This window comes from Pipra filicauda, unplaced genomic scaffold (assembly GCF_003945595.2).
Source record: "Pipra filicauda isolate LSUMZ 115617 unplaced genomic scaffold, ASM394559v2 scaffold487_size526621_pilon, whole genome shotgun sequence".
Classification (NCBI taxonomy): Eukaryota; Metazoa; Chordata; class Aves; order Passeriformes; family Pipridae; genus Pipra; species Pipra filicauda.
In genome coordinates this window covers 99,232-113,524 of record NW_024104628.1, presented here as the reverse complement: position 1 = coordinate 113,524, position 14,293 = coordinate 99,232, and the positions used below count along the sequence as shown (strand labels likewise).

Genomic DNA, 14,293 nt, shown 5'->3' with positions numbered 1-14,293 from the left:
ACAAGCCCAGGTATCACACCCTGTGCCTGAGAGTGTTGTCCAAATGAGCAAAAGGCATTGGAGAAATAGGATCTAAATTAATGGATACAAGCCTCAGGTTCCCTGCAATTGTTTTGGACAGGGAAAATAGTTCAAACAAGAAGATGGCAACAGCATGGGAAAAAATAATATTTTAAACTTGAAAGAGCATAAGAGAAGGAACCAGGGCTTGTGCTAGGCACTGGTCTGGTGGGAGGTGTCCCTGCCCCTGGCAGGGCATTGGAACCAGGTGATCTTTAAGGTCCCTCCAAGCCAAAGCAGCCTGCCAGGAAAAAGAGAGTTTGTGTGAAAGTAAATTTGGAAACTTCAGAAGTGGCAAAAAGCCTTAATACTGGAGGAATCAATACTGAGCTCAGCACTCAATGCAGAGCTGAGACAAGAGGGATGGGAAAAGAAAGCAGGTGGACGTGAGCTTTGCATCCAGCTCTGCAGCCCAGCTCAGGAGATGGTCAGTCTGGGATAACGGGTTTGGAAGAGGCAGGATTATCTGGGGTACCAGATTAATTTTATGGCAGCAACTGCATTATTGTCCTTTAACACTCTAGTTATTTAACTGTGCAAATTGTACAGATTTTTGTATAAAAAAATATCCTCATTACACTTTAGAAGTTCTAAACATACAGAAAATACCCCATGTGACAATTTAGTTATTTTAAGGCTTAACTTCCATGTTTACATCTTTTCCATTTCTCTCCATGTAGGATATATAGCTGTGCATCAGTCTGCATCACAAGATCTTTGTGGGGTTTTTGTTGCTGTTGTTTGTAAGCTATGTTTAACTGAAAAAAAATAACAGCTTCACTTCTAAATCCCTATTCCCCTCATCTTGGGCTTCATTTAAACAGGCTTTTGATAATTAATATTTGCAATTGACTTTGCAGACTTCAAACCTGGCTGATCATAAGGGGAAAAGCAGTGAACACATACTACAGCTGTATCCATTGATGGAGCTGGCTGTGCATAAACCTCCTTGTCTGACATTTTGTGCCTGGAAGAGCATGCAGTTTGGAAGGGAAGCAGCACCTCCCGGTCAGGCTTAGCTTAAGCTGAACTCCAGAACAGAACACATTGCACAGCATGCTTCTATATCCATTGATGCTCCAAGTGACTAGGCTGCTGTCTAATTTCGTGTTGGCACGGACAGGAATTGCTTACCACAAATACAAATGAAAATTAAAACACCAGGAAAACAGATATGCTGGATTTTTAACATTTTTCTGTGCGCGCGCGACAAAAAAAATGTATAGAAAATCTGTAGTCATGAAAAAGTAATACCTCTCAGGGGGAATCCTTTTTCCTGTAATGTTCTTTGTTCTGAAAAGCCATTAGACTGGGCTCATATTTATCTTTTCTGGAGCAGACTTGCCTCTGCCAGGTGTCTGCTTTTTGCAGTATGTTGTTAGAGGGCTCCACACAACAGTCTCACAGTTAGAGCCGTGTGTGCTTGGCTGCATGCTCCCTGTTGAGGGTAATCGTTCCCTTTACAAGACAAATAAATGTAAATCCAGTCATGCATTTTAAAATAAGGCCCAAAATCAGGATTTTAAATTCAGAGCTCAATTTAGTTGGAAGACAGCTCTTACCAAAAGTTGCTTCTGTGCTTCTGCTTTTATTTAAAAACGCGTGATTCGGAATGCTGAGTAGTATTGAGGGTTTTTTTGAAATGTTTGCATATTCAAGCCTAGGGGAATTTAGAGGAGGAGATTAATTTTTCTAGAGATGTTTAGATGAAAAAATGTGCAAGAAACTACCCTGCCTTACCAGTTAGTTACTTTAAAACCACCTTCTAATCCCAAGACTTGTTACTGCTATCCAGCAAGTCACCCTTCTGAAAGAGCTGGACAAGTCTACTGGTTTGTCAGTCCTAATGATGTTTAACTTCTCAGCTTTTTCACTGCACATCTTTAATTAATTCATGTGAATAAATACAGCAAAAATACAAATAGCAATCACAAAGGGTCTCACAGTGCTGAAGAGCTGTGTGTGCCCTTTCCAAAGCCGTGGGATCACTGATGGGATTGGTAGCAGAGCAGTTATGATGTGATTCTTGCTTTTACTTTCTCACACAGAACCCATCTTTTTTTAAAAGCAAATACAAACCCAAATATGCACAAACAATGGTTTGAAGTTTCTGCAAGTGTTTGATGTAGCCTATCGTGTACATGCCACCCTTTTTCCTTCATGTAGAAGTAAACTGGTGAGGAGAATATTCTGTGATCTTTAAAGCATGGTAGATAAAGAACATGGGCTTCTTTTTTCCCCCCCTCTATTGTATGAAGATGTTGTAAAGAACCCTCTTCTTAAATCTATTGAAGATCGAAGTTGAAACTCTATTATAAGGACTAACAAATACAATGTGTTTATTTAGTGTAGTATAAGAAGGAGGAACCAGAAAATTTCCTAGACAGGAGATTTTGAGGGGATAGAAAACTCTCACCAAGGAAGTAGCAGTAGTCTATTTTCCCTGGGACTGTTTGCTAGGCAAACATCTAAGAAATATATTATAATAAATAGCCCAGTGTTAAGTGGATCTATTGGTTAGTGCTTTCAAATCTCTTCTAGTTTCTATTAAAAAAAGTATTAAAATTTATTTTAAAAGCTTAGCAGTATTATCTGTCTTCATATGACAGTTTGTGGTTTGTTTGTTTTCATAATAAATCTGTATTAATGACCCATTACCTGCATTCATTTTCCTTCTTTGCCTGGCTGTAAGATAACACTTCACTTTAACTTTTTGGTGCAGCTTTCTTCTGTGGCAAAGATTAAACAAAAATCTAAGCAGACCACTGGCTGAGAAAATGAGTGATGAGATAGATGTGGTGGGGTTTTTTTCTGGACTAAAGGACTTGTAGCTGGAGTCTCCAGGATCAATGACTAAAACACTAGACCACATTACCTGTGAACAAATTCAGGTTACTTTCTGGAAGCAGTGTAATCAGGTTCCAAATATATTCTGTTCTGGCTCAGTTTACTTCTTAGGATCATATAAATTCCTGTAGTATTTTGACACCTTGCATTCTGCTAAAACCTGTACCTGGTCCATCTTGAGAGTGACATTCCCCTGGGATTGTGTTCCGGACTTCAAAGCCCATAGCAACCCTGACAAGGAATGATGGAAGGAAAAGAAGTAGATGCAGGTGCTGGAATGTGATGGTCTGGTTATAGCTGGAATTATGAGGATCTGCAAATTAAAGAGCTAAAGAGGAAAAATTTGGCACCAAGGTCTTTTCACAGATTAATCAAAAAACAGATTCCTGCAATTAAACGTTCACAAAACAAAGTACGTAATTTAGCTTTTTTTCCTCTGTCATTCTAGGAAATATTAGCTGCCAACATAAGGGATAGCTGCTGCAATAATTGATCTCAAACCATCTTTTGCCTTAGTAGGAACTTTTTAAAAGCTGCCTAAATCTTCAGTCTTCTCATACAGAAACAGTGAGGAGAAATACATTGAACAAAATTTTATGGAAAAACCAAATCACTCTGGCAGGCTCACCAGATCCTTAATAACGTTTTAAAATTTAAAACCTTCTGTTCTGGCAAAGGTTTTTCACTTCAGAACCTTGCTACCTCATTATGGGTGGAGGGATTTCCCTAGCACTGAAGAATAAAATAGCATGTGAATTTTGCCAACAGCTGAAGTTTGTTCTACAGAGGGGGAATAAAACCTGGCACCACTTGACATTCCACTGCCTTGCATGCTATTCTTGTTCTAAGCCAGGATGGAAAAAATTCAACTCTGTAATTTTACATTTGGGATAATGTTGATGTCTGTTTCAAACTCATGGAGAATGTGTTTGAGTGCCTAATTATTATTTTATAGTCCTTTTCGATAGCCCAGCTCAGTGTTTAGGGGGGGACTCTCAGTGCTGTTCTCTTTGTCTGCACTTTGTAGACGATCCGCTGTCGCCCGAATCCAGGAGCTCTTCAGGAGGAGGAAAGAAAGGAAGGAGATGGAAGAACTGGAAACATTGAACATCAGACGTCCTTTAATAAAGATGGTTTATAAAGGTCATCGGAACTCCCGGACAATGGTACAAACGCTTTGTCTCCTTTGGGAACTGTACAGGTTTGAGGGACTGAATCAGTGTAGCTGCTCCATTGATGTGCTTCCCAAAAAAGGGTATTGCAGCGCATTACAAGCACTTTTTCTTCTGTATTCATTTATAAGGCACATAATTTGCTCTAAGTGAAAATTAAAATGAATGTGACTCCTGTCACTGTGCTCAGCATTTAGCGTTCTTGAGTTTAAGACTCTCTCCTCTTAACTTCCTTTGAAATTTTGGGTATTTTTTCTTGACTTCTTTTTCATTTTGTCTGTCATCTTAAATGGTATAAAACGTGCCTACCTTCCAAATTATGATTTAATCCTCACTTTCCCTTCCAAGCTCTTTAAAGTTTAAGATTAAATAATAATTTTGAACAGCTTGGAAGGGAAAGTGAGAATTAAATCATAGTTTTGAAGAGACTTGACATCTCTGAATTTAAAAAAGGAACTAGTGCCAGTTATTAAATCACAACCTGGCTACCAGATACTTGGTCTTTTTCATGTAAAATACTGCATTTTAAGAAAAATGCAACTACTGTGTTTGTAAAGCAACGGTGCATGAAAAACAAATGCAGTTTTCCTTGCTATTTCTTGTTTTGCTTTTTACAGTAATTTGAAGCTGTGAAGTTCTGAGTACTAGGTGGTGTTCTGTAGAAGTAGCTGGTGTGTTATTTTGCAGATGATCTGACAAGTCCCCCAACCTCCGAAAGCAATTTTCTAGAGTTTGTATGAATAGCTTTGATTACGCTGGGGAAAATGCTTCAGTAAATGCATATTTCAGGCTATGTAAGCAACAGGGCTTAGAATAAACTTTGATTAATGATAAGGAGTTTTGCACTGTATTTCAGAAATCAATTTTAATTGCTCAAACCCCCATTAATTTAAATGTTCTAGCATGAAACACTTTGTGGTTCAGAGATATTAAAGGAGAGCTCATCTAAGGGGTCTTAATTCAGTCTCCATCTGCATATGTGTTATTATATAGATGATTTCACAGATTTTGTTCTTTAGTTTCTTTGGGTTGTGTGTTGGTCTTTTTGCTTTTGTTTCACATGAGCACCTATGACAAGGAACACACAACGAAAGACAATGTAATGTTCCCTGTTGGTCTCTATGGTCTCAAACTCCATTTTGATTTATTGTTTTGAGTGATCCCCTCTTTCCTGCAAGGCAAGGATTGATGACATTTCCCTTCCAATATATATATTAATTAAGTGAATTAAGATTATGAAGGCAAATTGAATAATTCTGATAGTTCCTTACTTTTGAGAATTTAATTTGATAATCTTAAAATTTTTTTTAATAAGCATATTCAAGTGTAATTCTTGCATTGTCAGAAAGCAAAAGATAAGTACTGTTATACTGATCTTTGCTTGCATCATTTGTGGGGTTGGAATGTTTCTATAATCTTATTTTTTTATACATATGACATTCTTCCTTTAATCCACTTTTCCTAAGTCCAGAGTCCCCCTTTTAAAGTGTGGATTTCAAAGTAACTTTTCTTCAATAGAACATCAGAGTGTAAAGGATAAATGGGATAAGTTGTGTATTCATACAATAGGAGTGTGTATATGAGCTTGAAAAAAAACTCCAAAATTTTTAAATGTGAATTTCAATTCTGTTTATTTCTGTGATGCTAAAATTGAATTTTTTTAATATTAGAAAGGTAAAATCAGCAGTTACATAAAAGAATACGAATGAAACAGGAAGAGGTCATAACTGAAAATTAAAATATTAAGTTATTTATTACTGGGGATAATTTAGATGTAACAGGATAATGAAAATATGTACTAAGAGGAGCTATAAGACAAAAGCTGCCAAAAGTTAATATATTGGAATTCACTACAGAATTCAGGAATGCAGTTTCTCTGGCCTATTTTTAGACATCAGGATGACTTTATTGCACTGCCTGCAATCACTGGTACATATTCTGTAGACAAAGATCTACCAAGCCTGAAATTTAAAACTGGATATACTTGTGCTGGAAATAAAGTACATATTTTTAACAGCATTAATGGTTCAACTTACTAGTGATTCTGTATCAAGACAGCTGAGGCAAAGCACAGGGAAGACAACGTCCCTATCCTTTTCTTCACTGCATTTTCTGAGGAAACTGCAAAAAGAAATATAAGGATACAGGCACTGCCTTCTTTAGAGCTTTATTACGAGGCATTACTTGGAAAATAATTCATAGTAGAATCCTGTGTAAATAGTCTCAAATGCAAAATTCTGTCCCTTATGCCAGTATTATTCTTAAATACCAAAGTAGACTTCGAACACTGGAACTCACCTGTGTGAACTCTGAAAGCTGCTGCACTGGGAACTTCTGTCCACACAGAAATGTAAACTTGCCCAGTGTGTGTCAGTTTAAAGAGTTTGTAGGAGGCACTGGGAACTCTTTAAACAACAATCCTGCACACAAGACAACACTTTAACCCTCCAGGCTCTTTCCTCCTGCACGAACATGAGACTGTTGTGGAGCTCAGAGCTCACATCTCGTGGCTGAGTGTTTTGGCTGTTGTTGAAGCAATGTCCCCTCTCCTTCTGCCACCCCCTCCACCCTCTCACCCTGTACATGACACAGTTGCATATATTTAACAATGGTTATTTTGAAGTCCTGCTCTGAGTGAAACCAGAAGTGATTTCTGAAGAAGATTCTTCCTATTAGTGAGGGAAGTGACCCATTTTTGTTTATTCAGACTAATTGCTGGGCATCATTTGGGTTACAACTTTTTTAGGAAGGGAGGGCAAGAGGGACCTTGGCACAGAAAGATCACTCTACATTTAGCAAACCTAAGAGTTGTTTCTTGGAAAAAAAATATTCTAGGGTGGCTTTTTTTGGCTCAGAAATTGAATAAGCCACATTCTTTCAGGCTGTGATCATCAGGGTATCTTGAAACTAGCAGGTGTAGCATAGTATCAACATTATATTTCAAGGAAATGGATATCTGATACTACCACCGTTTTTCCTGGCTTGCGATTTCCGTCATTTCCATTCTAATGCTGCTCTGTTTAATGCACAGAGGCTGCTTCAGCTGCTGTCAGTTCCAAAACTCCTGAGACTGCAGATCTCTGAAACTCTCAAGGAGTAGTAAATACACAATTAGTAAATACACAATTAATAGATACTACATTTACTACACAATTAATTACTTATAAATAACATTTAAGAAATATAAATAGTATAGTTAATATAAATAATAAATGTGTGAATCCATACCAAAGTATAACTCATATTTATAAGTTATCAGATAATAACGTTGTTCTTATAATACTGTGGCAATACCACATTTCGGGGATAGGGATGGGAACAAAGGGGGGGGGGAAGTGTAGATTTATTGACTCCCTTGTCTCCCAAAGACTTTTGCAAGTCAAGTACACGTCAAGTTAGCTGTCTTGTCATTGACTATCTCTTCTGTTTTGTTTAATTCTCAGAGTAAGGGACAAGACAGTCTGACCATCACAGCATTGTCAGCAAAAGTGTGCCCAGAACAACCAGGCTGATGAGCCCAGGAATATCTTACAGAGCTCAAGAGCCCTTCACAAAAGGAAAGGGAAATAGATTATGTAACAAATCATTATATAGTATGGTAGCCTGGAGCACGAGCGTAGTGTTTCCTAAAACCCCGGGATCTGGTTTTCTGGAAGCCTTCCCAAGGACCCTGGACCTTTCTCCAGTCCCTTCAGTCAATGGCACATCCAGCCCAGTTGTGTTCACTCACAGATGAGCACACTTTAAATCACAGTTCTGTGTTTGTGAATTGCCTCCCAGATTTTCTGGTTTATGAAAAATTCTCGAGTAATTTGTGCACCTTTCATGCAGAAATGATTACCATGTTATTCTCAGAGCTCTACGATTTCCTTCTTCAAATGTTCTCTAATCAGAGAAGCCTCCCTTGAATGTTTAATTACAGCCAATTCTAATCCAGGGTCAAACTACTGCATTAACAATAACATTATAGAGGATTTAGCTGTAGGCCAAACCCAAATATCACCCAATTATAATTTCTGACAGGTGATTTAAGAATTAATATAATTTATGTGATGCCAGTCTAGTCAGTGCAAAGTAAAATTCCATAAACTGGCCCAAGGTGCTGGAATGACCTTCAGTGTGAACTGTGGGCCCTCAAACAACTCAGTGCCTTTGCAAGATCAGTTTTACCTCACTCTCTAAATTTATACACAGCAATATGTGTCATTTAAAAAAAAAATAAAATTGAAATAATAAATTGGCCATGTACTCTTTGCTGATATCATGGGGACACTTCTGATAAGTACGGGTCACTTCCCTCACTAACTCCTTTTTTTCCTTCTCCTTCTCCTTCTCCTTCTCCTTCTCCTTCTCCTTCTCCTTCTCCTTCTCCTTCTTCTTCTTTCTGTTAGCAGCTACTTTGCTCTGGAGATCTATAACCTTCTGAACTTTCTTTTTTTCCCAACCATTCTTTTTTAAACGTTTCCTTTAAATTTTCTTGAATCTTATTTCTGCATATGCAGGGCTTTTCCTTCAGCAGCAGTGTTGTTGCAGAAATGGGAGCGTGCTCTTAGCTTCTCACTGGATAGTCTTACAAAGTCATTTTTGTTTTTATTGCAGATAAAGGAAGCCAACTTTTGGGGATCTAACTTTGTCATGAGTGGTTCAGACTGTGGCCATATTTTTATATGGGACCGACACACTGCTGAGCATCTCATGCTGCTGGAAGCTGATAATCACGTGGTGAACTGTCTTCAGCCTCATCCCTTTGACCCAAGTAAGATCCTAATTTTTCACACTCTGCATCTATAGTGTAGAGCATTTTAAAGCTCACTCCTAAACTCTGTGCTCAATAGAGAATTGCAAAGATTAATGAACTATTGTTCATTTTTTCCCGTATAAATTAGATAATACTGCTTTTAATTTTGCCTCTTGCTAAAGGACCTTTGGCCCTGAAAACCCTCCTTACTCAATAATGTATTGAAATGAAGCTATTACTGACATAGTATTTATAGGAGTATTGTCAGATGTAGCAAGAAGAATCTCCATTTCTTGCTGCCCTCAATATATCAAATGTTTTCCATGACACTAATGAGGGAAACGTGGGGTCACTGAAATGCCAGCAACACTTTGGGAATTTATATTGGAATCTGGTCTCTGCTTGGCTCTATTAAAAAAATTGAGTGAAGTGGGTGTCTCCACCTCACTGGCTTTGTGAGATTAGAAGAATTTAATAAAATTCATAGAAATTCTATTAATTTATATTTAGAGGAAAATATTTATTGGAAAGATGGACTAAAGCAGTAGAAGGAATCACATGTAGCTGGAAAACCTGAACCATTCTGTAGCCTCTGACACAGTCAGAGAAAGTATTTGTGTTATTTCTTCTTTCATAGCTTACATAGGAACAGTCAAATTAGCAAAAAAAGCTGTTATAATGATACCAAAAGAGGCTGAGGGTTTTTTGGACAGTTTGGGGAAACATGGAATACTGCCCTACATTGGATAAGCCTCGAACTTTTAAATTTTTAATTGAAATTGAGTTCCTGGATATGTGTTGAGTGTGTGGCTGGGTTGGATACTTCCTTTGGAAGCATCTTTCCAGGTGCCCTCACTGTTTTGCTCATTTCTTGTTGGAGTGCAACTCTCCTCCTGTCACACACTGAAAATGTAATGGAGAGGTCAATCTCCTTCTAGGACAGTTAATCTTGTACAGTTTTCCAGCTACTGAGATGTTTCTATGGAATTTTAATTCCTGTCGTGGTTTTTGTGCAATGACCTAGAGAATGTTCTGCAACTTTTTGGTTTTCGTATTTTAATAAGTGTTTATAAGAACATCCATTGCATCTTCATATTTAAATAGAAAATAAATTTACATGAAATACACTGAAATGATCAAATGTCAAAATACATTTGAAATTATCTTGGTTCTGCTTTTGTATCTGGGTCTAGGAATCCTAAGGCTTTATTATTAATGTATGTAATGTATTATCAAGCTGTCAGCAGAAATGCTTTAGTAGTGGCTGGGTTTTTTCTTACTTTCTGCTTCTATCTTTTGCAAAGTCTGGTGCTTTTTTAATTTAAAACAGAAGGCTATTGATGTTTGCATGTGTTTTCTTCATGTAATTCATAACACACTTAAGAATTACTGTTACTTACTTCCAGTTCTGGCCTCTTCGGGTATTGATTATGATATAAAAATCTGGTCACCATTGGAAGAATCCAAGATTTTTAACAGAAAACTTGCAGATGAGGTAAGAACCTTTCCTCCTTTTTCATAGTAATGTTGCATCTTCTAAGGCTATAAAAGCCTTTGGTACAAATTACTAATATTGAATTAGCAGAGTTACTTAATGCTCAACAAATGAGCTACAAATAAAAAGCTGCCCTTTAGAATAGTTAACTTTCACATCCTTGGCAGCACACAGAGGCACTTTGCATTTCATCAACTCTCCTAGAAATGTATTATGTGCAGGGAAGAAGTGAACAGGCAGATTCAGAAGGAAAACTGGCAGGAATTAATAAATTAAGGTAGTGTCTGTTTCTAAACAAATAAATGAAGGGAAAACTGAAGGAAATAAACTGAAGGAAATACAGTGATATACAGGAGAATGGAGAGTGCAAAAATCAATCCTCTTAAATGCTCAGTGGGATAAAGGGGAGTTGAGGTTAAGATTGCAAATTGGGAACTTCCTGGAATAAAGCAAACATTGCAAGCCCAACCAGTTATAAAAGTCTGTCTGTATATGAAGTTATGTAACACATTGCTTTTGTGCCCTCAGAGCAATAACTGTATATAGCAACTGGCCTGGGGTGATGGTATAGCTGAGTGCTGAATAATCATATCAGTGTCTTACATAACATAATTTATTAAAATATTATGTTATTCTGTAACTAATATTACAGGACAGATTTGGTTGTGGGGTGGCTAGTTTGGGGTTTTTTTTGTGAAATCTCTTGGGCAGCAGGGATATAGTAAAGGGGGGGTTTCTAATTGTTATAGATAATATATATATATTGTTATTAGTGCTATACATATTTTAAACAGAAACCCACAACCCTTAGTCACTACTCTACATCCCCTGAAAAAAACCCAAACCATCCACTGATGGGTTTTGAACCTTTCTTGTTCTTTTAGCAGCAGCAGTAGCACTGAGAGAAGCGACACTTCTTTGTAATGTTGTGTGACAGCTTTAGTATGTGATGTGTTTTGGAGTCTTTGGGGTTTAGAAATATTGCTAAACATAAACGTGTGCTAAAAGTAGTTAATGTACTGTTACTTCTGTCATTTGATTTTTAATAATAGCAAAACATTTAGAGATTTGATTATTTTTTTCTTTACTAAAAATTGTAGAACTTTCAGAAAAGTCGACTGCAGTGCGGTTTGTAATTTGACATGGTTTTTGTATTTTAATTTAATCCCTGTATTGAAACACCTATGTAGAGGACAGGAGGTGTTTGTAGCAATAAAATAGTTTTCACCATGTTAAGATTAGCTAGAGAAAGTGTGGAACATACCTAAACTGAATTTTCCGTGGAAGGGAAGACCTAGGTAGAAGGTGTTGTGTTTGGGGAAATTGAGAGAGGCCGTGACCTCAGTGAATAGGAAAAGACAGCAGAGACAGGAACAAACCTCTGAATAGAGAAAAAGCATCAGAAGGAGGTTGTCAGGGGGTGTTACTGATGATGCACTGGAGAAATAGGGGGTGAAAGAGGAAAAAATGGCTTCCTGCTGCCTTCTCAGCTTGCTTCTGTTAGGGAGTTATCAGCTGTGCAAAGTACCTGATGAACAGCTGAGAATGACAGGGAAGAGCTGATTTGGTTTGGCTGGGAGAAGGGCACTGCAAACATTTGCAAGAACTTGTTCCTTACAAGAGGAACAGGCTTGGAGGAGTCTCAAGGAGAAAAAGAAATGCATTATTTTCCTGTCTTACAGCAGCTGATCTGGGAGGAAGGACTGAATAACAGGCAGAGCTTGTCTCCACCTAAAGAAACTTTTGTGCTTAGTGATAAATGGAAGAACATAGTCAAAAAGCTGAGAGACCAGCAACAGTGTGGGATTAGAACTTAATGGGGAAGAAAGAAGGATGGCAAGGAAGTACCATGAGGAAGGAATGAGGCAAGAGAGCTAAAAGTATTCATTAGTGGATTTTTTTCCCTTTAAACTGAGACAGCAGGAACTGGCTCTTTCAAGTAATTTAGAGGCAAGCTGTAGATCTGTTTAGAAAGAATTATGGAGCTGAAGAATGTTCCAGAACTGGGATAGAAAATTGCTTGTGTTCCTTGGATTTTCTCCAAAAGTTTCAGGCAGCATGAAGGTAGGAGTTTAGGGTAACCTCAGCTCTTTTCCTTCCCACATTCTTGGCCAGCACTGGTGCTGGAACTTGTTCTCTCCAACAGTTGCCATCTGGAACAGCACTTTCTCTCATCACTCTGCTTTACTTCATGCAAGAACTCATTTCAGAAGTTTTTCTCAGATATCTACCGTGCATGTGGACAATGAATGATGATCTTACTAGAATGTTCTTTAGACAGACAGTTAGACACTGTAGGCAGAGTCTGGCTTTTCTTACCATATACAGTTGAAGTAACTGTATTCAATAGTAATTATTAAAATATTGGTCCCTTATTGTAATTTTGGCTTTTGCGTAGGAGCTTTGTATCTATAAACCCATACTGATGCAGTACAATTTTGTGTTTATTTCTGGTGCTGTTTTTTTATCCTTCCCTGCCTCCAGGTTATAACCCGTAATGAACTAATGCTGGAAGAGACCAGAAACACTATTACTGTTCCAGCTTCTTTCATGCTACGAATGTTGGCTTCGTTGAATCACATAAGAGCAGGTGAGAGACTCCTGAACAGCTCGCCCATGACGCTGGTCTGTGAAATAGCAGATGGACTGGAGAATCATCAAGACCTTCAGCTGTCTGTGGCTATACTTGGGGCTGGTGAAAAGATTCAAGGGTTGTTCAAGGTTCTCTTAATAGAAGTTCTTAGGAATTGCTTTTTAGTGTGAGGCTTGCAACATTCTTGTAGCTGTTTTTACCCCAAAACAAAGATCAAAATGTATTTTTAGACATTCACCATGCTATCCATCCTGACAGAGCTGCTGACAGACCTGTAGGTGAAGGTGAAGGGGACTGTAGATATTGAATATGGGGAGTCTCTTTGGAATAAAACACCAAAAGAACTGCCCAACACTTGAGTTTGCAACAATTTCAGCAAAACTCTGTTATGGCTGAGTGGAGTGTTTCTTAACCTGACAGTGCATGTTGTTTGAGGGATTGATGTTGATCCAGTCATGTTGCCTCGCACGTTTCTGTATTTGCCCTTTTCTAAACATGCACATCAAAAGGTACTTTTTCTGATGCATTCAGTGACAGACAGTGATCCCCCAGTTTCTGGAGTATTCAGATTTCTAACTGCAGCTATTCTAGTGTCAGTTCCCCAGAACAGCACTTCAGTCCCTTGTACTCGCCATCTCATTTTAATGTTACGCTTGCATTCATCTTCCCTGTGCTGACAGCCAGTCAGCAGCTACAAGGTTTTTCCTTCTGTACACAAATTTCCCTTTTATGCCTGGAAATCCTTTAGGGCTTTTCTCCTCTTCTCCTTTCTTGTGGCATCATTCCTACCCACTCTCTGCTTGTCAGTCCACACAGACTTTCTTCTACCGTATAACCCACAGCCACCGCCCCTTCTGTAACAGCCCAGGGAGAGAGTATTTTATAGTTACCAGAAAAAGACAATTTTGTAAGTTCTCTTTACTAAATCTCTGTGTTTTACAGACCGATTGGAAGGCGACAGATCAGAAGGATCTGGTCAGGAGAACGAAAATGAAGACGAAGAGTAACTGGCAGTTGTGTGCGAGCACCGAGACGTCAGTGGAATTTGTATAAGACATTAATTATATTTTTCCTTACAGAGCTTTAGTGCAATTCTAAGGTATTGCTTTTGGATAACCTAACCTTTTGTTTTCGAATGACTGTGTGCATGACTTGGGGAGAGTGTGCAAGTTAAAATAAGCAAAAATGTTTTTCAAACGTTTTGCCATGTATGAGGGGTGCTAGAAGATGCAAAGTGCAATATTTTCCTTAACCTGCAAATGTGGGAGCTTGGATCAATGTTTTAAAGTAACTTTCATTATAGTAAAAACGTTGGTTCAAATAAATTTCTATACCTGCTGTTTGCATGTTTGTTGCTTTCTAATTAAAAGATTTGGTTGTTTTAAGTA

The 14,293-nt window shown here is 38.0% G+C and overlaps 1 protein-coding gene across 3 annotated transcripts in view; it reads left to right on the top strand.

Annotated features, from left to right (window-relative positions):
• Nucleotides 1-14,293, top strand: part of DCAF6 (DDB1 and CUL4 associated factor 6) — an 81,574-nt gene extending 67,281 nt beyond the window's left edge. For all 3 annotated transcript variants that reach the window (XM_027722393.2, XM_027722397.2, XM_027722358.2), the window contains 5 exons: nt 3,935-4,073; nt 8,679-8,835; nt 10,224-10,312; nt 12,797-12,902; nt 13,848-14,293. In XM_027722393.2, the coding sequence (XP_027578194.1) occupies nt 3,935-4,073; nt 8,679-8,835; nt 10,224-10,312; nt 12,797-12,902; nt 13,848-13,912 (556 nt within the window). In that variant the 3' untranslated portion in view covers nt 13,913-14,293. The remainder of the gene's footprint in view (nt 1-3,934; nt 4,074-8,678; nt 8,836-10,223; nt 10,313-12,796; nt 12,903-13,847) is intronic.